General features: G+C 44.8%; 2 protein-coding genes across 6 annotated transcripts in view; one reads left to right on the forward strand and one right to left on the reverse strand.

Annotated features, from left to right (window-relative positions):
• The window catches only part of LOC117428078 (radial spoke head 14 homolog), a 54,891-nt gene that overhangs the window by 531 nt on the left and 31,849 nt on the right, over window positions 1-22,511 (reverse strand). For 2 of the 3 annotated variants that reach the window (XM_058994280.1, XM_034901797.2), the window contains exons 5-6: window positions 1,472-1,697; window positions 726-904 (exon numbers count right to left, since the gene is read on the reverse strand). In XM_058994280.1, the coding sequence (XP_058850263.1) occupies window positions 726-904; window positions 1,472-1,697 (405 nt within the window). The remainder of the gene's footprint in view (window positions 1-725; window positions 905-1,471; window positions 1,698-22,511) is intronic. The other variant, XM_034901798.2, reaches the window with a different exon arrangement.
• Window positions 11,855-22,511, forward strand: part of LOC117962459 (guanine nucleotide-binding protein G(z) subunit alpha) — a 36,908-nt gene continuing 26,251 nt past the window's right edge. For 2 of the 3 annotated variants that reach the window (XM_034901794.2, XM_034901795.2), the window contains exon 1: window positions 11,855-12,461. The gene's annotated coding sequence lies outside the window, so the exon portion shown is untranslated. Of the gene's footprint in view, window positions 12,466-22,511 lie in introns of all 3 variants that reach the window. The other variant, XM_058994279.1, reaches the window with a different exon arrangement.

Raw genomic sequence — 22,511 nt, forward strand, 5'->3', positions numbered from 1 at the left:
TTCACAAAACTCTATTATAATTAGTAATACAGGGATGGAAATAAGACTCCCACTGCTTTGCAGTTTGATCCATTCCTGTTTTTACTATGCGTTTATTAAGAAGCACCTGGGCTTGTTACCTATACAGTGGAACTAATCGAGCTTGTAGTGATCTGGAACGGGTGAAACTGCTCTGCAATAGGAGTCTTATTTCCATCTCTGCAAGATAAAATATGGATTGAGAAAACTTTAAAAAGAAAGAAGGATAGAAAAACACCTCTAGGCTTCATAGATGTGAGGGTCAGGGCAGGGAGCAGGGCTGATTAAATAGCAGATGTGAGGGTCAGGGCAGGGAGCAGGGCTGATTGAATAGCAGATGTGAGGGTCAGGGCAGGGAGCAGGGCTGATTGAATAGCAGATGTGAGGGTCAGGGCAGGGAGCAGGGCTGATTGAATAGCAGATGTGAGGGTCAGGGCAGAGAGCAGGGCTGATTGAATAGCAGATGTGAGGGTCAGGGCAGGGAGCAGGGCTGATTGAATAGCAGATGTGAGGGTCAGGGCAGGGAGCAGGGCTGATTGAATAGCAGATGTGAGGGTCAGGGCAGGGAGCAGGGCTGATTGAATAGCAGATGTGAGGGTCAGGGCAGGGAGCAGGGCTGATTGAATAGCAGATGTGAGGGTCAGGGCAGGGAGCAGGGCTGATTGAATAGCAGATGAAGGGATTGCTCTCTGCTTCTCCAGTCCTACCTGGTGTGGTGACAGTGGCGCTCATCAGGGCTCCTGCTGCGCTGGCTGCCACCTCGGGACTGGGGTCTCCCAGGAGATTCACCAGGATGGGAATGACCTCCTCCTCACAGAGCTTGTTCTTCCCTTCCAGGGGCACGCTAGGAAGAGTGTGTTTCAGGTTACAAACCTGCACGCCCAGGCTGTGAAGAGCGGGGGTGAATATACAGGGCAGCGGCTCTCAGCACTCTCAAACGTAATTCATTACTGTATTTATTAATTCTTATTTGAAATCGCTCTTTTTACTGCTGACTTTAGTGTATTTCATAACTGCTCTCATCTGTACTGTGATATTTTGTAACAACTGTAAGTCACCCTGGATAAGAGCGTCTGCTAAGAAACAAATAATGTTATTTATTCAGGAGTAAAATCCAAATCTAGATATTTCTATGAGTCTCTTGTTTCAATAAGGGCAGAACGTCATGGCACACACTTTCATGGGGCGGCACTAATTATGCATGTAGGGGGAGTGCTGGATCATGTCAAACAGCACACATGTGACTCCTGGTGTCTCTCAGCTGACTCCCCTCACACAAAGCACTTGGTCAGTGGTATACAGAATGCTTCACGGCTTGTTAATAAAATCTTTATGGAGTGCCAAAACTTTGAAAAAATAAATAACCCTATATGCATTATAAAATAGATCCATAGATAGGAAACATGGTACAATTACACACGCAGTGACTGAAGGGGATCAATGTATTTCTCACCTGATGTCCATGAGGGCTCGGGCTGCCTTGCTGCGGATGCGGGCGGAACGGTGGGACAGCTTCTCCTTCAGCACGCTGACCGCCTCGCTGGCCAGCGCTTCGCTGGCGTCCACGCACAGGCAGAAGTGCAGCGTGTCCAAGATGAGCTCCTGGATCTCCTCCAGCTCGGAGGTCAGCTTGAACACCAGCCTGGGGATCAGCCCAGCCTCCACCAACCCCACCGCGCCTGGGAGAGGAGAAGAGAGAGGGGAGAGAGGAAGAGAGAGGGGAGAGAGGGGAGAGAGGGGAGAGGGGGGAGAGGGGAGAGAGAGGGGAGAGAGGGAAGAGAGGGGAGAGAGGAAGAGAGGGGAGAGAGGGGAGAGAGGAGGAGAGGAGAGAGGGGAGAGGGGAGAGAGGAAGAGAGGGGAGAGAGGGGAGAGGAAGAGAGGGGGAGAGAGGAAGAGAGAGGAGGAGAGGAGAGGAGAGAGGAGAGAGAGGAGGAGAGGTAACATTTCTCTGTATTGGGATAGACCCCTGACACAGAAATCCCGTGCCTGGCATTTTCATGGAACAGCTCCAGCTCGCACAGTCAATGGCTAATACAAAGCCTTCATGTTTTGCAGACTGAAAGATTGCTGGTAGTGAATGTGATGTGACTGTGTGTGCTATTTCACAGCATAGCGGTCACACTGTGGTACCAGTCTAGCAGTGACTCATCCTATTACAGCAGCCCTAGTGTTAGCACAGCTCCTTAGTACAGAACTTGTGATGCCACCACATTGCCACAGGGCCAGTCTGTTATTTACGCATTTTTTATCTGTACACGGATTCAGACTCGTCGCTTGTGTTTTTGTCTGTATGCAAATGTTCTCAGAGGAAGAGCTTTCTCTGCTCTCCCACTGTTGTGTAATTACACTGCAAGCATGATGAACATGATGAACCAGGCTAATGGAAACAATCATTCAGGGGCAGATAACATTAACTAGATATCTGACTGACATTACCATCCATCCTGATCATTCAAAACTCTTCACAGGAAACTGGCCAGTCTCCTCACAAACTCTGATAAATTACAACGCATTACTTCATCAACTCCCATTTGTGAAGCTCAGTGGATATTAACCCCCTTCCAATAAAGACTGTCTCTACGGGCTGACGATTATTCCAGGCCAAATCGTGCATATTAATTAGATGATGCATCACCTTAGCATTTAGGAAATACAGTCTACTTTTGAAGTTTGAAGAGAATCTTGTGCTGCTGCAAAAGTGATACATTAGAACACAGAGGTGGGACAAAGAAGGCACAATGTTACTGCAGCTACCGGCACGAAACTGCGTTTCCAACTATTATCTACTATATAAAAAAAATCATCTGCACACCATCCTAGCAACTGGACTGCACGGTAACAATGCGTAATGTGATAGATTACTTAAAGATGAAGCAAACACAATATTAACATGGGATCATTGTTCCAAACGGAATTTCTCTTTGAAGTCAAGACAAGGCTAAGGGAATTGCATAATTCACATACTCGCTGTATACAGGAAACAACTCCCGTCACCATTATGAAGGTTTTAATGAGGCTACTTCCTAAGCACACGCATTCTTCAGTTTCTACAAGTTTTGTTTCTTTGAGTTCTTACAAGGAGGCACTTGAAGAGCATTGCCTCATCGTATCTCGTGATGAAGCTGTGCCCTGCTCTAGCTTTACACCATGTATTCAGGCATTTCAGAACAGGATAGACAACACACCATTGGTTTATTATTAGTATTATTAATATTATTTATATTGGGTTTCGAAGGATTCACTGCCTTTTGCGAGTTTCCCAGCACAGCAATAACAGTGCAATCGCTGCTCTCAATCTGTGCAGCAGGAACATCAACTGCAATAAAAGTACAGGAATATATTAAAAAAAACAAACACACCGCGCCTCAAATCAAACCTGCTCTTGAAACTCATCCATACATTAAAAAGGTCATTCAGCAAATCTCCCGGTATTATCAGCAAATCTGTTCTGCTTCCCTGGGAGGACTAGCCTCACATTCGCACTCTGGACTCATAAAATCCAAAGCTTGCTCAGGCACGGCAGAGCAGTCTCTGTGGAGGGACACCGGTGCTGTTAGATATGTATCCCATGCCTGAGCTCTGTCACGGTGATTAACAGCACTGTCCAGCTCAGTCTCTAGCTGACAATGCGGGTTAATGGTGTCTGTTCAATATGTTTAGAAGGACGCATGTAATAATGAGCAGGCAGGCAGGCAGCACACAAACACAATGGTAAAGCCTCCTTGCCAGGAAGAGTAAAGATAAAAGCTGGGGAAATCGACACATATGCATCCATATTTCAGTTGCATTTATTTATTTTTTTTAAGCACTCCGGGGAGAGTGAGGGGAACTGTCTGTCAACGCTCCAGCGCATGAAATCCTCAATATTAACAAACTGTAATTAGAGACTGGAGAACACATTCCGGTAGGGGTCACTGTGAAGGCTTCTCCGCGTGGTGTGGGCACATTACTCTTGGTAAGGCCTCTAGTTTCTGATTCATTGCTCTACCCGCCTTTGCAGCTCCTGACATTTTCTCTGGAGGTGTTAAAATGATCCTGGTGACTCGCTCACTTCAGACACCCCCCCTACATTACCATGCAGCACCAGCAGCAGTAACCATGCACAGGGATTACCACCCTTACATCACCTCCAATTGTGGGTTCAATCCCCATTCTAAGAGGATCATTGCAAGATATAAATAATGTGCCATTTCAAATCCTCATTAATAAAATGCAAATGCCAGTGATTATTCAGCATTTACCAAATACTGCTGCAATGATAATCACAGCATAATGACCCTAGAATTACTCTGACAATTTACTAACAATAACTCATTTCTTTAGAAAATGGGCCATGTATCTTAAAGTGTTACCCTGAGAGTGCATCAGATGTTCCAAACTTGGGGTCCGGGGCCCTATTTGTTCTCCAACCTCCAGGTGGTCCCTGAATAATCCGCCACGTTAGGTAACAGAATGTCCAGACGCCCACATCAATAATCTGCTACACTTCAGAATCTCAGCAGCCAACCAGCGATTCATCCATCCATCTCTTCCGATGATTAAGAAACACTCTTCATTCTAGAATCAATCAATCACTGCTCGCCTCAATGAGCACATGCTGCACTTTTGGCCAAAAGGAAAGTTTGGTACGGCACAAGCTTTTAAAAGAAACTGAATATAAAAAGTGCGAGAGAAACATCTCCTCGAAGCATTGTGTCTGAAACGTACTGTGCGTTTCCTTGATTATCGAAGAGAAAGGGTTGAAGCCTCGAACACAGTGCTCAGAGCTCCAGACAATGCTTCTTCATCTGTGCCACAGATCACAGCAAGCAGAGACGAGGTGTACTGTGATACTCGAGGCTTTGCAATGAAACGTGTCTCCTCGAAGCAGGACCCTGTTAAGGACTGTTTTCAGGATCTGTTCTGTCAGCCCCCAGTCTGCACCATGTCAATTATAGCCTCTCCGCACCCCTCACCTCTTCATACTGAATTAAACACTTCGCTGTGAGGTCCCCTTCATCCCTTCAGCTCCATTCCCAAACCTGCGTCGCGTGATGATACCCAAAAAGGAGTCCACGCCCAGCAGGACACAGCCTCAGTGCAATCACTTTCATTGAAACTGGTTGGGGAATACTGTAACAATCTTTTAAAAGGTTTCATAGAGAGTACAGTAATCTGCATTCAGTGTAAGTCTTGCAGCACTATTCCAGATGCGACGCACCCTTGTCAGAACTGGAAGGGGTCCGCTCATCCTGTACACTGAATCACTTCCTCAGTTCCCAGATAAAGCTGCCTCTCTTCACGGCCGTCAGGAAATGCAACACACCTTGTTATCAGGAGCAGTCTATTATCTGAACAAAAGCATGTGTCGCCACTTTAATGGACTGCCTGCTGCATTTTACTCAAATTGCAATCGCCCGCAGGCTTTTGTGTGGGTAATTGGCCTGGTTTTGAGTTTCACGTGGTGTCACTAGTGCACGTAGGACCAGCATCCCACAACTACAAAGACATCCGTTCAGTGGTAATATTGACGCACGGAATGAGGCCCCCTCATTTTTATATTTAGTAGCTGGCTATGTTTTAAGCTATTGCACAACACAAGAATGGGCAGCTACTGAAATAGATTTCCCACGGGAACGGCATGAATCCCAGTGACCAAATTAGACCTGGATGGAAAAGTAGCTTCATTTGAAGCAAATTCTCCAAAGTTTTTGCAAGGGACAGACTAGCAGATTTATTTTGTCTGCAGAAAATTCAAATATCACAAGAGCCAACACAATGCCAGCTGTGCTGAATCTACCCATGGCAATAATAAGGTTGCTTTCCTTCTTTTTTCCGAGGGATATTAAGAGAAATTCCAGTGAATGTCAGAAGTGGAAAGCTGGAGAGATTTTGCAGTGCCATGTGAAGCTGTTTGCCTTTCTCGGTCACAATTTCTTTCCAGAAAGAAAAATGAAACATAAAAATTCCAGTAATGTATCCATGCAATCCAGCAACCCTGAGGGGAGCTTTGACTTCAGAGGCAGCTTTTTATAATTTCAACCTTGCCTGCCAAAGTGAATGATAGGAATTCAATCCCTGTGATGTCCCAACTTAACGAGGCAAAACTTTAATTCCAGTGGTTTTCCCATCCAGGAGTGGTCTGCTGGGGACTGCTGAGTGAGGAGATGTGTATTATCTCAATCGGTATAACTATCTGTTTTACACACTGGTGTTTAACAAGATTGCTGCCTGGGTGCAAATATCAGCCCTCTTATGGGTGTGCAGTACAAGAACATTAAAAAAAAAATAGAAAAAGTGAGATCCTCTTTTCTACTGCACAACAGATTCTTAACCTCCTAGTGCTGGCTGCATGTGAACAAACTGGACTGTCATCAAGGCCTGCAGTCTCATGCATCGGAATGCAGCGAAGGCATGACTTGCGTATTTTAGTGTGGCTGTGATTGGCATCCACAGTTAACAATCTAAAACTGCTTGAGATGGGTAAACAATGTATTCAAGCCCTCTGCCACTTCAGACTATCCAGTTCAGCTTGGCCCTCAACTGAGGACATCGAACCTTTGAAAAAAAAGGGGGTTTCGTCTTGAGTGCGTACCAGTGGCATGGAGGGCTTAGTGACCCCTTCCTCCCCTGTAAAAACAGTGTGGTCTATGACTCCCATGCAACACTGAAAATGATAACTGCCACCTAGCAGAGAACTGGAAACTGATAAATGAAAAGACAGTTCCTGACCTGAGGGAGCGCAGAGACACAGACAGCGACAGCCCTGCCTTGACAGTCACGCTGGAGATTTCCCCTGTCGTTACCCTGACAATATTTAAAAGCCGAAGCTAATGGAGAGCGTCAGCTCTACGCTTTCTGGGGTTTCAGTGAACAAAACCTGACACCGGCTGGGACGACACTTTTAATTATCACTCCGCTTTTGAAACAAGTGCTGAATAACAAACTGTGATAAACCTAAATATAAAACCTACTGAATTCCAATGAAGGAATCCTGAGCCCATGATACATTTAATCCTTGTTCACACAAACTGACTTATTCCCAGCCTTATCAATATGAAAAGTGTAACCACAGTACTGCATCACTATATTATACAGAGCAGCAGAGACCCATTGCACTGCAGTTCAAGTCATTTCAGGCTTTGCTAGAACATGTCCTAATATCACAGAAGCTCAAGTACGACAAAGCAACCTCTTACCAAGGGCTCAAACACTTTCCACAATCCTTACTGAGAGTCTAACAGCTCCTTCAACCACTCCACAACCCTTACTGAGAGTCTAACAGCTCCTTCAACCACTCCCCAACCCTTACTGAGAATCTAAGAGCTCCTTCAAACGGCTGGTACAGGGCAGTGTGCGTGTGTGACCCTGCTCCAGAGCCGTCTTCCCAATCGCCTGATTGATGTTGCTGTTTGATTGGAGCTGACCCCCAAGCATCCATCACCATGACTCTGCTGTCAGCCAGAGCAGCTGAAGAGGCAGAACACCAAAACTCAAGGCCAGCGGGGAGCCCAGCATCCACACTTCCATTCCATACAGTACATTCACAGCGCAGGTCCAGTAAACCTTAAAGCATCAGCAGAAAACCTTAGCGAGTCATGAATCGCAGACAGACAGATGTCAGGAAAGTTTGAAGAACGCTGCTGTTCGAGGGACAGCAGCAACTTCATATCACGGGCAGCGTCTGCATTACTGTACACTTCCATGCTGTGGCTTACCATAGAGCAGGAAGCGCTGGAAATGGATGGTCTTCATTTCGTTTTTTAACTGCTCAGACCCAAGCTCTAGTCCTTGTTTCTTCAATGGGTGTTTTTTCTACTTTGAAACACAAAAACATATATTCTAATGACACTCTCGGGAAAACAGCATTGTGAACGTCCCCCTTCGTTTCTAATCACACAGGTCAGTATCACACACCTACAGCCAACAAAGAGTTTGTGCTTACTGTTTATCATTAAGTTCAAAATTTTTGTGTGAATAAATGATCTGGAACACATTCCGCTGGTACAGAAAATGAATAGACCTGCAGGGCATACTGAGGATTCAATAAGGAAAAGAGATTGATATACTGTACGGTTTGTCTTACTTATAAGAAGTGGTAAATAACAAAAAGAATCCAAAGCTAGGAGCAGTCTTTCTCCTCAAAGCGAAAGCCTTTCAATAACAGCGTGGGGCAATGATCCTGCCTCTTGTGAAGGCTTTGACAAGCCTCTGCAGGCACACTCAAATGAGCCCTAATGCAATGCATCTGGCAAAGTCAAAGAGAAATCAATATTATACAATGAAAAGCAGAGGAACATCAGGGCCTCTTTGTACAGCACACAACCAAACAGCCTTTCAAAATCTTACATTTCCCAGTCAGGTAATACTAAGTAAGGGGTGAACAACGATAAGTGAGGGACTGTTGAAGCCTATACAGTGTGTGCATATCACATTGATAAGTGACGAAACTGTGGGTTATTGATCTTACTGAGTCAAAGAATACAGCACCCCATTATTTAATATGTGTAACAGGACGGGGCTCGTCTGATTTGTGGTTTTAGAGCTTTTAACCTCATCTCATGGCACAGTGTAAAGAAGCGGACGGCTGACGGGACACGTGTGTCCATCTTCATCCCTCCTGAGTCAGCGCGGGGGTGGCAGCGGTGAGCCGGGTTGAAATAAAAATAATTGGACATTTCAAATTGGGGAGAAAATAAGAAAAATAACTGGCTGTTCCAAATTTTAAAAAAATGAAAAAAAAAAGCAACAGGTATCATACTCTGAATGATTAAAACAGGCAAGCATCTTCAGTGACGCTGCAGTATGACGCGCAGGAAACAGACTTGTGACTACAGGGTTGAATCTTGCAAAAACGCTGCCAAGGATTACTCTATGGTGGTCAGTGCAATAAAATTTATAATGGATTTATTGCAACAAAACAAACAGACCAAACCCCAAATTCCTCAAACTGACTGCACTTGCTAAATAAGAACCTGAATATTTCAGGTCAGCAGCTGTTTTGAGACTCAGACGGAGTTTGATGGGGCTGAATTCCAAAGGCATGAAGAAAATAAATAAGAAGTTATTCTTAGAGCAGAGAGTTTGGGTCTAGTCCAGTTGACTTGTTTGGTCTCTTGCTGAATTAACATGGAAAGGAATGAAGTGGATTGCAGAGGCTAGCTTCACAAAGCAGTTCTAGGTAGCAGTCTGCTAAATCCAATTCACGCGTGTTGGAATGACTTTGTTATATTTCTGTTACTGGAATTCCCAGGCGCTGCGCTGAAATACAATTTGTGGAAACTTTTTCAGAACCCCCCTCCCCCCCCCCCTCCCCGAGCTCAAAATGGAAATGTCAATGATATTAATAATCAGAGGCGAAGTAGGTGTTCTATTTTGAACTAACCCAGATTCTTATTTCAGGCCTGTCAACGGCGAGCAGTTTGAAGGGATAATATTGCAATCTGTGCTGGAATGAGGAGGAGGAGGAGGGTGAGGAAGTTTTGACAGAGCCCTTGGGATGCTGGTAGTTTTATTCTGCTGTTGCTGAATGTACAATCCGTCCAGCCTATTTTTGTTAAGCTTGCTGCAGTCCCAACCGGCAATCCACAGGGTATCTAATGCGTTTATTAACAGTCATACCAATGAAAGATTGATGTATCTTTTTTAGAATAGCAGTGTTGTGCAGATGGAGCTCAAATAAATTGAATTACTGTGTGTGTGTGTGCGTGTGAATGTGTGTGTGCGTGAGAGTGTGTGTGTGTGTGTGTGTGTGTGTGTGTGCGTGAGTGTGTGTGTGCGTGAGTGTGTGTGTGTGTGTGTGTGTGTGTGCATGTGTGTGTGCATGGGAGCCAATTATTTAAGACTCCAATTGCACAGCAGTTCAAGTCATTATATATTTTCCTGCAAGCCTTAAATTGTAAGTGGCCTGTGCAGAACTGCTCTCACTAAGTGCTGAAAGGGCTCCAACTGTTTTTCGACAGGCGGCTGCAATTATACCCTTCACTGAGACCTTGGAGATCTCGCTTTGCTCATTTAATTTCTACTACCGTATAAAGAAATGAAGCTCAGTCACAAGAGAGCTTGAGGTTCTGATAGTGATTCAAATACATGAAAAATAACCTGGCTCACACTGTGCGTGTGTGTGAGTGTGTGCGTATGTGTATGTGCGTGTGTGTGCGTGTGTGTTTTAATAAAGAAACAGCATCTTTGCTGGAATATTGCAGTTTTATTAATGAAAACAGGGACGAGGGCTGTTTGGGATTGGAGCGACTTCCATTCTCTCTGATATAATACCGCTGCAGTCAAGCAGGCTCCAGCAAGCAAGGCTGTTGCAGATAAGCCTCTAACCCAGTTCCATCTGCACTGCCTTCATGTTGAGGCCTGACAAGATGATTGCTTTGGCTCTCCCGAGGCACAGATGGCAGTGCAGACACTGTATCGATCATGCAACGTGGCAACGCTCGTCTCCAACAGGAACATGAGCTAGCGGATAGCCGGTGACTAGCCATCCCAAACCTGGGCCCGTTGTCTCTCTCTCTGTTTGTATTACCAGGGGGCACTGGGAACATGAGCAGCGCTGAGTGGCAGTGTGAAAGCAGGCCAGCGGAACAGTGATAGGACCAGTAAAGTGAAGAGGAACACCTGCCATAACATCGTTAACAGGTGCCCACGACTGGAACCCAGACGGGATCAAACCTATCCAGTAAAAGGAATTGACACCTTGCTGTAAATCTTAACCCTCTGCTGCCCAGTGTCCGATAGAATTGACACTGAGAACATTAAACATGGATAGGAACATACCCAGGGCAGTAAAGGGTTAAATGCGTTTCATAATTCGTACTCCAACACATAAAAGGTAGGAAGGCATATGAGATATTCCAGTTAATGATCTCCTCAATTATTTGACTTGTGCTTTGTTTATACAGTGCTGTGTTCATTAATTGTCCTTATATTTGCTTGCACTGTTCCTGGGTGATGGGGCGTTTATAGTTTTATAGTATGCATATTTCCTGAGAAGATTTTTAAACAACGGAAATCGGGCAGTCGAATTACAAAGGTCCCTGCTGTTTTAAGCCAATTAAATGCAAAAAACAACAAGGGACTTGTTCTAGTAACTGTAAAATGATTCATTTTTATTTTTAATGTCCTTTGAGGAATTCAGAGAAAGGAGAAATGCAATTTCTCATACTAACCTCACAGTGCTTAATGCATAAATCCGACGCTGTGAGCATACAGAACACCTGCAAAACATACACTAGCCTGGTTAGCAATTCACCATCTTCATCAGTATCCCTGTCGCCTTGTGATACTACACCACAGACAGCGCGCAGGGTTATACTCAAGTAATAGGCAGCTAATAGCTGAACTTCTAGAAAGCACATCAGAAAACAAAAACATTTACTATTGTGAATGGAATGGTTTTCATTTCAAACAGCTTCATGTATATTACCATTGCTGCTTGTTTTCTATATATAGAAATAGATCATTCATAAATAGTTTATATATACACAGTATATATATATATATATATTTTAGTTCAAAGAGCCAGATATACTGGGGGGGGGGGGGGGGGGGTAGTACAGGGAAAGCTAAAAGCTACAGAATCATTTCTTAACCCAAGGACACAGAGGCATTGGGATCTTATTGTGAAACAGAGCAAGACTGTGGGGCACTGCAGCCTTAATACTGAAGCTCACTTGCTAGCTCGCCTCCTCCCCGGCCAGCTTGTCAGCTTGCTTTCTGTGTGACATGGAACAAGAGAAGCTACAGCACACAACCTGCATCGTTCATTCTTCTCCCTTCCTCTCTAAACAGCAGTGGAGCGTAACAGGCTGGCCTGGCCTCCCCTTTTCTTCCCATCCTTTCCCAGGACCTCTCATTGGCCGGGCGAGCTGGCCATCGAGCCTGGGAGCCAACAGGATGGCACTGTGTCTGTCTGAGTTAGCGGGCGCCTCAAACACTGGGATCTGAGCTCTGAGTGGTCCCTCTCTCTGTGTGAAGAGAGCTGGTCGGCTAGGAAACAAGCTCAGCTGTGCCGCCCTGAAGACCACCCAGCCCCACCCCCCCTCTCTCTCTCTCTCACTCACTCACTCACTCACTCACTCACTCACTCACTCACTCAGCTATCTATGAAATCATAACACAATCTCCCTGTTTGACACATCTGGGAGAGAGCCGTGACTTTTACTGCACATTCAGGCTGGGCTTCCTTGCTGCTGCTGGGTTTTTTTTTTTCCTTTTTGTTTTCCTGCTTATTTAAATCCACCCCTCCTCTCATCTCCACAGTGTTTCCTGCTGCCGAGAGAGAGACAGAGAGAGAGAGAGAGAGAGAGAGAGAGAGAGAGAGAGAGAGAGAGAGAGAGAGAGAAAGGAAAGATAAAAAGGGGCAAGGATGCTTCTGTGAATGAGAAATCGGGCTCTGGCTTTTACCCAAGCGAACGTGTCTGCATATCAAATGCGGAAGGAAGGTGGAGACTGAAGCGGTAAGTCAACCTTGTCTTGTTTCTTTCTCCTGTTTTCTGCACGTCTCCTGTTTGCTTACTTGCCTGATAAAACACCTCTGCTGTGAAGGAGAACTCATCCCTGTTTTTGCTTTGTTTTTTAAAGAGCTGTAGTAGTATTAGGGAGGGAGGGTGCAGGCTGGCTGTCTGCCAGTGCGTTAGCTGGGACTGTTTTTGTTGTGAAAGGTACAGGTGATAGGGAAGGTGATGCTGGGAGGGGGAACGCTGCTGGCTGTATTGGAGAAGAAGGAATCTCTCCTCGGAGGGGAGCAGTGCACTGGCATTCACACACACACTGCAGTACTGTATGTCTGTAAACAGCTAACTGCAGAGCTGTCAAACTGCACTGACGATTGGGGAATTCATCATTTCTTTTATAACGATATAAAACAGACATCTGTTTTGTTTGCTTCATTTGTGAGTATGCATTTCACCTTCTGCTCTGCCGATGTCCCCAGCAACACTTCCCCCTAGGGATGTAGCTACTGTTATAATTTGCTGTTTTTAATGAGGCAGTGGCTGGGCAGAGGTTAAAGAGCAGTGGGAGAGAGGGGGTGGGGTGTACAGAAAATAATACAAAGATTGTTTGGAGATTTATTTCTGCTTCAGCTGCCAAAAAAAATAAATGGTTATGCTATTGGAGAAGTACCATCCACATGACATGAAGGTTACATAAGGGAGAAATGTTTGAATTATTTAATCAAACCCTGAATTGAAAAAAGCCCAGGGATAATAGCAATCTGTGAAACAGACATCCATCTCCTGCACAATGGTGCTTCAGCGCTGTATGTAGCTGGTGTGAGCATTTCTGATTCCTGCAGATAACGTATGTGTAGTAAGACTGAGGCTTCTCCCCAGCCTCACTTGCGGCAGCTGACCCCCTCTACCTCGTCCTCGCGTGGGATACAGGAGTTAAGCCTTCTTTACATGCCTTGTGAAATGGCTCCTGCTGTACTGGGAGCCGCAGATGGGGGGGTGTGGGGGGGGGGGGTGTGGGGGGGGGGGGGGTCCCTGACAAACCCCTCCTCCTTCATCTGTGTCAGTGTGTCCTCTTCATAGATGCATCCATTGAGATGCATCCATTGAGTTGTACCACAATGTCATGCATTATGCACTTTCCACTGTATTCAATGTATTATGCATTAGTCTTTTTATTTACTGTATATCATGTATTATGCATTTCTCTGTATTTAAAGCATTATGGATTTTCTTGTTGTTACTCTTGTAAAGCGCTTTGTGACGGTGGTCCACTATGAAAGGCGCTATATAAAATAAAGACTGATTGATTGATTGATTGATTGAATGTCGGAGATCAACCCAGTGAAACAAGGGTTTCACAAGAAGGGCTGGAATCAAGCCGAGCAGACCATAAGCCCTTTACATTGGAAATGTGCACACAGTCTGCACTGTCCCTCTGGAGGATCTGACTGAATGTGTGGCTTTGAATCCGCCCGAGCTGCTCCTTGAGGGCTGGAACAGGGCTGCCCATTTATGAGGAATATACTGTGATCGGTAATGATATGTGACCTGGGGTTTAACTGGTTTAAAAATGAAGGATGTGGTTAGTTGAAACAAACTGGGCTGGAAGATCTGAGGCTGCCCTGCCCCAGTCACATGGGACTGGCTGCATGTGAATTCCAGACACTTCCTGTAAATGAGTGCTGTTGAGCTGAGCTCCAGTCCCCCCCCCCTGCTGGATCTCCAAACCCTCTCCCCAATCACCACTGAATGCAGCAGTCTGGGCTGATTGGGCTGGGAGAGGTTAAAAGGACAGGGGTGCAGTTAGTGACTAATCATAATGGAGGAGCTGCTACCATTGTTACCTCTGACCTTGAGAGGAGAGGCAAGCAAATCCCAGGGGGGTCATTTTTATTCTCCTCTTCAGACCCACCCCCCCTCTTCTGTACAAGCATGCCCCCTGAGTCTGTCTTAATATGCCTTCTACACTGCATCTTGAAAGGGCGTGTCTCACAGTGCCAATGCTAGAATAACTACAATAAGAAACAGGGGAAGCGATAGCTGCATGTCTGTTCAGAGAAACTACTGTACATGAAGTCACAGGCTCCCCATCTCCATCACACCAGAATAAAAAAGGAGCAGAAAAAGGGTGCTGGCCGTCTACTGCCTTGTGAATCAGGCCCGTGCAAGGTGAAATGATCAACAATGCTGTCTGGACTCGACAGTTTTCTTTCACAAACAACAGCATTATTACCAGGCACAGCTGTTGTACAGTAAGCCTGGCTCAAGTCTAGCCCTGTGTGAAAACCAGCAAGGAGATCGTTTGCTCCGTGGACACCCCAGTTTGCTCATGCCAGGTCACAGCTCTCCAGGCATGTAGGGGATTCACTTTGTTCAAACAGGGTGTCCCGCCAGCTTCATAAATAAAAAGGGTTTCAATACCTCCCTGCAACTGAAGCAGATGCCAGTGGTTTTGTAATTCACCGCTGTGTGCCGTAAAGGACCTCATAAAAGCAGAATGCTACGATCGGCTGGATGAGACGCAAAGTCGTTTGGCACGGTTAGCAGCTCTAGTTGGGGGTTGAATTTATTGAATGGTTTAAAATTTCACACTTTCACTATCGGAGATTTACATTTCAGGACCACTATCTCAGCAGGATAAAGCAATCTTCAAACACACACTGCGTTGTAATCCTTTAAAACTAAAGCCGGGATTACGAGACTGTTGCTGCCCCGCGCCAGTGGGGATGATGATCTGGAGGCAGGCAGTGGTTTATAAAAATGAGAACCACAAAGCATTCGATTGCGTCAGAGCACCGTCAATTCCTGCTGTTGAGCGGTTTGTCGTGACTGCTGATAAGAAATGGTATTAGTGAGTATTAAACTTTTCAGAAGAACGTTTTCTCCTGGGTTACATTCCTACATTGAGCTTGACTTCCATTCACTCTTAGAAGCTACATTAACCCCCACTACACACACAGGTAGAAAAGCTTCCATCAGCCTGTTGTACCGAAGACAAACATGTACAGTAGATTAATCAGACAGCCATAGTAGGGGAGCCAGTGAGGTAAATATGTTACAGTGATGCCTCTGCAGTGCTCACACTGTACTGCAGTGCTAATCACTGCAATACTGAGCTTTAGACGTTTTGGATGCTTTTAATTGAAACCTTCATATCAGTTTACAAGTAATACTACTAGGTGGCAAATGAGCCGCTGGTTGCTTCCATCCTGTAATGATGAGAGCTAGATGAAGCTTCGATGTCTTGAAGGTAAAGGCAGTGCAGGAGATTCAGTGAGAGCGCCAGGCCAGAATGGCATTGCATTCATTAGCCCTCGTTAAAATTATGAGACGTTCATGGCAGTGAGTCAAGAGCAGACCTCTGTGTTTGAATTCGATTTTGTATTCATTTTCTGCTGCTGTGGATCAATATCATTTCCCCGACGGTTTTAATCGACTGAATTTGATCAATTATAAACACTTTTCTTCACAGACTAGGGATCTGTGCCGGTTTTGCCAACATCACTTTAAGCCTGGCTGTGAAACATTACTGTTATTATTATTATTATTATTATTATTATTATTATTATTATTATTATTATTATTATTATTATTATTATTATTATTATTATTTTTGTTGTTGCTGTGTGCCAGAGACACAGCGCCAATTAAGGGCTAAGTCTGAAAGAAGCCTCAAATCCCAGACTCAACAGGTTCTTGAAACGGGAACAAGGACTCTTCATGTTCAAGTGATCTGCAGGATCTAGCAACACACCCCCACCCTCAGAACTGCAGAGCAGAACTGGACGGATCCAGCAACACACCCCCACCCTCAGAACTGCAGAGCAGAACTGGACGGATCCAGCAACACACCCCCACCCTCAGAACTGCAGAGCAGAACTGGACGGATCCAGCAACACACTCCCACCCTCAGAACTGCAGAGCAGAACTGGACGGATCCAGCAACACACCCCCACCCTCAGAACTGCAGAGCAGAACTGGACGGATCCAGCAACACACCCCCACCCTCAGAACTGCAGAGCAGAACTGGACGGATCCAGCAACACACCCCCACCCTCAGAACTGCAGAGCAGAACTGGACGGATCCAGCAACACACCCCCACCCTCAGAACTGCAGAGCAGAACTGGACGGATCCAGCAACACACCCCCACCCTCAGAACTGCAGATCAGAACTGGACGGATCCAGCAACACACCCCCACCCTCAGAACTGCAGAGCAGAACTGGACGGATCCAGCAACACACCCCCACCCTCAGAACTGCAGAGTAGAACTGGACGGATCCAGCAACACACCCCCACCCTCAGAACTGCAGAGTAGAACTGGACGGATCCAGCAACACAGCCCCACCCTCAGAACTGCAGAGCAGAACTGGACGGATCCAGCAACACACCCCCACCCTCAGAACTGCAGAGCAGAACTGGACGGATCCAGCAACACAGCCCCACCCTCAGAACTGCAGAGCAGAACTGGATGCTTTTCATTTGGAATTGCTCGGGCGGGGTCGTGGAATCTCTGCTGTTCTCTTGCATGATTCTGTTTCCTTGCAAGCACAACATGAGTCATACAACTTGCTCTCATTATAAATGAGTAAATGGCAGCTCAAACAGATCAGGGACAGAGCTACAGTGTGTGCATGCATAAATACTGCACAATAATCTTTTTGGAGAGATTTGTTTTTTTTCTGTCTTCCTCCAAATGCACCCCACGGCAGTCCTGTGAGGACAGTCCCCTGTCCTCCCTCTTTAACGCTGTGGAGATGACGCTCGTTCCAGTTTGCCATGTCTGATTCGAGGAGGCGACTGCAAGAGTAACAGCTGCAGGGCAATGCGCTCTGCTCAGTGACGCTGGCCGCCCTCCAATAGCTGCCCCTTTGTTTATGTACTGCATGTGATGAAGTCATCTGCAGACACGTGATTGGAGGACATTTTCACTTAACTTAGTTCCAGTGTGAAGAAATTAGCAGAGCTTCTGCATCAAGGAGGTGCAGCATTCCATCGTCTAATCTAATGAATGAATGCATCTTCAGGTTTTTTTTTAAACTTTTAATCAATTAATACAGAATAAAAAATAAGGACAGAAAGAATTTCTGACATCATTTCTGAGTTTTTCTTCATGAGTGCGACGATAGGAAGCCATGATTCCACCTGTCCCGCTTATTAACCTATACCCCGAATTCATTCCTCGCACCTGTTAAAATAAGCACAGTTGTTCCTGTCCTATTCAGTGAAATCTCCCGATACAGGAGGACACACCCTGGAAACTCATGAAAACAGATGCAATGAACTCTTATTGAACTGCGTGCAGAGAGATGCTTTGTTTCATTACCAAACTATTCATTCTTTTTTAAAATGACAGCGTTGAAATGCTTAGCAGTGCCCTGGTAATCAGAAATGCAACGGGTGTGACAAGCACGGATTACCATGTTTATCAGAGGGGACCTACTAAAGGAACACAATCCTCCAATTCGGTCTCATGTTAAATTCAATTTGCAGACGCGGTCCCAAGGTGAAACATTTAAGCAGATATTTGATTTAACATTCCATGTCTATGATGCAGCCGATTCAATTTGAACTAGGAGTTATTCTCATGGGAGCGCAAAGTAGAAATTCTGGTCATATAAATCGAATCTCCTGTGACGCACATTTGGCCAGACAGAAAGTCTGGCGTGAATACGTCCGGTCCCGAGATCACAGCGTGCACTCCACTGAACCACGACTATCACAGCCTCCAGTCATCGTGACAGCTGTACCAAAGAAATAAAACCGCTCATGAAGCGCTTTCCAATTCCTTTATCGCGGATACTGTGAATTATTAATCCTCCCGGCTCTCTTGCCATCCTATATAAAAAGAGGTCAATGCAAAACCCAGTGAATATATTTTTTTTAAAAAAAAATATTTCTAGAATATATACTTAGAATACATCACATACAGGTGGGTTTAAGGTACAAAAGCACTGTCATATATATTCTGTATTTAACAAAATACAGGTTGAAGTGGTTCAGTGCAGATTTGTTGGCTAAAACAGAAAGGGGAAATTCAGTGCAATTTTAAAAAGTGAAAGTCATTTTCTTAATATCTACTCGATGCATCTGCAGTGTGTCCGGGAAAAAAAAGGTGGCTACTGGTTGATAGCAGAGCTTGATTATAACCACGCCATAATGTAGATGCCACTTCAGAGCAAGAGCGCGATTAACTTTAAATTCAATTAACTAGCTGGGAACATACAAATGCATGCAATAAACACAGCAAATGCCTTTCTATTCATTATGAATTCAAATCGAATAATAATTCATTATTTACTCTGTTTATAACTAGAATTAGAATTTTTTCCTAAAATGCTAAAGTTAACAGAATAGGATTTGGAGTAAAAAAAAAAATAAAAAGACTTCTCCGAGGCATGCAAAGATATAATAGTCCCCATTTGTTTTGGGATTCGTTGTTTTATCAGAAACAGTGCAGCCTCTTTCGAAAAACAACCTGTGATCTGCTGATGGCAGAATCTCACCCTACATGTGAAATTAGCATGCGATAATAACAACGACACTGCACGTCATGACAAATCTCATTAGAAGCCATTATGCGCCACAGCAGCCCGGCTCCGCACACATCGGTACGTTTGTTACAGCCTACGAGAAACACAATAATATGAATGGATTTTATTCACGCAACGATAAAGTCCCTAAAGCGTGACAAATCTGGGATGTATGCATTCAGTGCGGTAGATATTAATAAGCAGAGTAGTTAGAGAACATGCCTTTCGGGAGCCTTTACCTTTGCCTAAGCCGTTAGTGAATTGCCGCCCGCGGGTGTGTGCTGGAGTTGTCTGATCTTGTCTAATAAATTGGCACCGCTTTTTATTCATCATCGATTTAATAGAGGGATTGCGGCCAAAAAAAGTAGCTATAAGTAATCATGGAAATACAGTTTGATGAAGGTATTGACCATGCTTCTTCAATACAGCGAGTATTTATTACCATACAAGGCAAAGCAAACGCGACGCTTCACTCCCTTTCTGTGCTTGCGGTTTTAAACATACCTGCGAACAAAACTCTCAATGTACAACTCAGAGAGACGCGGTTCCGCGCCGCGGTCACACTGCTGCAGTACTTTTATATTTGAATTGTTTTTGTTGTGCGTAGTTTTGTGTTACCTGTGTATATTTACAACCGTACAATACCATGTGGTAGAACATTTTATGAACCTGATTACAGTACAGTAGGTATGCAGTAATTAAAATCGCCAGGTTGCGGATGACGTACGTTGCTTGCAGAACAGCTGTAATAAGCACACGCTTTGCTGATGCAAGCGCTGTACATGAAAACAATAGCCGTGCCTGCAAGCATGGAAGTAAATGGAACGCGCTTAAAACAAGCTTCAAAGATTGTGATCAGTTTCCTTGTTTTAAGTTTTGTTTTAAGACAAATATAAAAAAAGACAGTAATGGAAACTAAACTAAAATACAAACCCATGAAGCGAGGAGGCATAATACCAGCACACACTTCAGCGTATCATCGAGATCAGACAAATGGCAAATCAAAGGATTTGTGAGGATTGATCATCAAAGCGCTGGTATTGCCTGCCAAGACTACTGTCTCTTTCAAGGGTGTGCATCTTAATCTGTGCTGTATCAGAGGGCCCTTCCATGAGAATGTAGGGCTGCATGCAGCTTTTTAAACAAGCCCTTAATGCTCAGTAAATGTCTGAGTTATTTGCCTGTGGGTTGGTAGCTGCATGGGATAGCGTTTTCCCTTTCTCATGATGTTTTGGAGTAGATCGTTTTTGGAATATACCCTTGCATTATGGAATGGTCTCTACACACTACACCCTGGGGTCAAGCAGTTCGAGAAGCCGCATGGCTCTCCGCTCTCCCAGCATTGAGGCAGCCAAACAAGACATGTTTAGAAGCAGTGCAGAGCTGAGAGCACGAACGGGGACACAAAGCTGGGTCTGAAGTAGCTGGATGGGTGTCCAGCATGTGGAGATCAGCAGGGCTGCCCCTTCTCTATGGAAGTCTTGTGCTGTCTCTGTGTACTGAAACAACCGGCTGTACTGCAGCGAATCACGAGGCGCTGTGCACCATGAGCAACAATCTGTGTACAGAAATCACAGCCGAGGCCCGTGACAAAATGATTATTTCCGTGCCCCTTTATTCCTGGCATCGCATTTCTCCGTCGGTGATACTGGCAGGTCTGTTCAGGGATGCAGGCTGGTCCCAGCCTCGCTCTCTTCTATCACTTACTTTCCAGTAAGATTCACATTGGGGTCACAACTCTGTCTGTTTAAACGCATGTGTTCAGAAGAGCACTGTGCTGCGTAACACGACAGAGAACACGACAGGTAGATGCCAGTTAAAAATGCTTCAGAATTTGTCAAGACCAGGAATCAAACCTGGAGATCACAATGGTAATTAATAACAATACAAAAAAAAACATGCAAAATGTCTAATTGCTGCAATCTGCAGAACAAAATGAAGTTTTAAAAGAACGGCTGAAGAAACATTATATAAGCTGCTATAAAGTCCTGTGATTTTGTGTTGGCTGATATTTTGAAGTAAAACATATCCCTCAAGGCATCCATTTGGCAGGGATAATTGCTGAATTATATTGATCTGACAAACTACTGTAAGCACTGCTTATTAAAGTGTACAGTCACTGCCACCAATAACACACTGCAATGAACAAACTGAAAAAACACTGGAATAACAGGGGCACACTGTTGCTGTGTTAACCCAGTAAAATCCAACAGACAGCAATTGATGCTTTTAATCTAATTCCATAAAAACTCCAAAATGCATGCCTTTTTATTTATTTTTTTAACCACTTGCACCATTACTGGAAGCATCCCAGCTGAATTCCAGCAGCAGCGCGGTGCTGTCCCACCTTTTAATGAATTTGTTTCAGAACAGCTGCTGATTAGTGCCACGGCAGGCCCGCTGTGCACCCCCCGCTGGCAACACAGATTCCCCAGTTGGAATGCACAGTACACTAGGGCTTGCATGAGAGGACCCCAAGTGACCCCTGTACTGTAGTGCGCTGTTGCTACACTGTAGGTACCACAAGTGATGTTGCAATGCCTGTGAAGCACGGTCAACACATTCTTCTGTATCTATATAGATATATATATAGCATTGAATTGATAGGAAATCCATTACAAATTGATACTGCGTGTTGTGCTGCTTCTACAAGCGAAACAGTTATTTTAGAGATTAGTAATTTGATGTCAGATTGTCAAACGCGAGGTGATTAACAGATTCTCATTATACAGTCGGTTGCATCCTGGCAGGACCAAAACAAGCCACTCAAAGTGCTGCTGTGAGTGGCAGTCCCTGCTGGAGGAGACACTGGATCCTTGGTAGAAGTCGAATGAGACTGTTATAGCAGCCCTATTTATAATGCCTGTACCTAATCCCCATACGGAAAGAACAAATTATCAATCATCTGAGCTGTTTAGGACCAGACTCTGAAAAACCATTAGTGAGGCACGGGTGCAGGCAGATCAGATTAAAAGCCAGAATCATGTGCTTTCATCAGTCTGTTATGGCTTCAGCCTCGTTGGGGGGTTTGGTCCATCGCTGGTAAATTCCTTGTCATTTGACTATCATGTGCTGCAGGGTTACATTGGGTATCATCATTTGATTATCCCTGCTGCTCCCAGAATGCTAACTTGACCACACCCTGTATTTGGCTGCTCTTCATTCGTGATATTATTTGTGAGCTTATCTATGGGGGGGGCAGCTTGTCATGTGGTTAGTACGTGCGGGCCCATTTGGATAGCAATGGTCCTTCTCACAAAGAGCTCTTTAGTATTTGAAGGTCAGTCTGATGGATTAAATACAGCATTCAGTTGTTCTGGACTTCTGTTAAAGAAAGCCACGTTTCATCAACATCACTTTTCACTTTCTTTTTCATCAAAACAGACTCTAATGGCATGAGTCTTTGACTAAAGGTAACGTTAGGTAGTCCAAGACTGATCGGAGCTGTGAGACCACAATTTAAATAACTTATGAGTTAAAGCTTTGTGAATCAGGAACCAAAGTTATACGAACACATGCT

Source organism: Acipenser ruthenus, chromosome 21, assembly GCF_902713425.1.
Source record: "Acipenser ruthenus chromosome 21, fAciRut3.2 maternal haplotype, whole genome shotgun sequence".
Classification (NCBI taxonomy): domain Eukaryota; kingdom Metazoa; phylum Chordata; class Actinopteri; order Acipenseriformes; family Acipenseridae; genus Acipenser; species Acipenser ruthenus.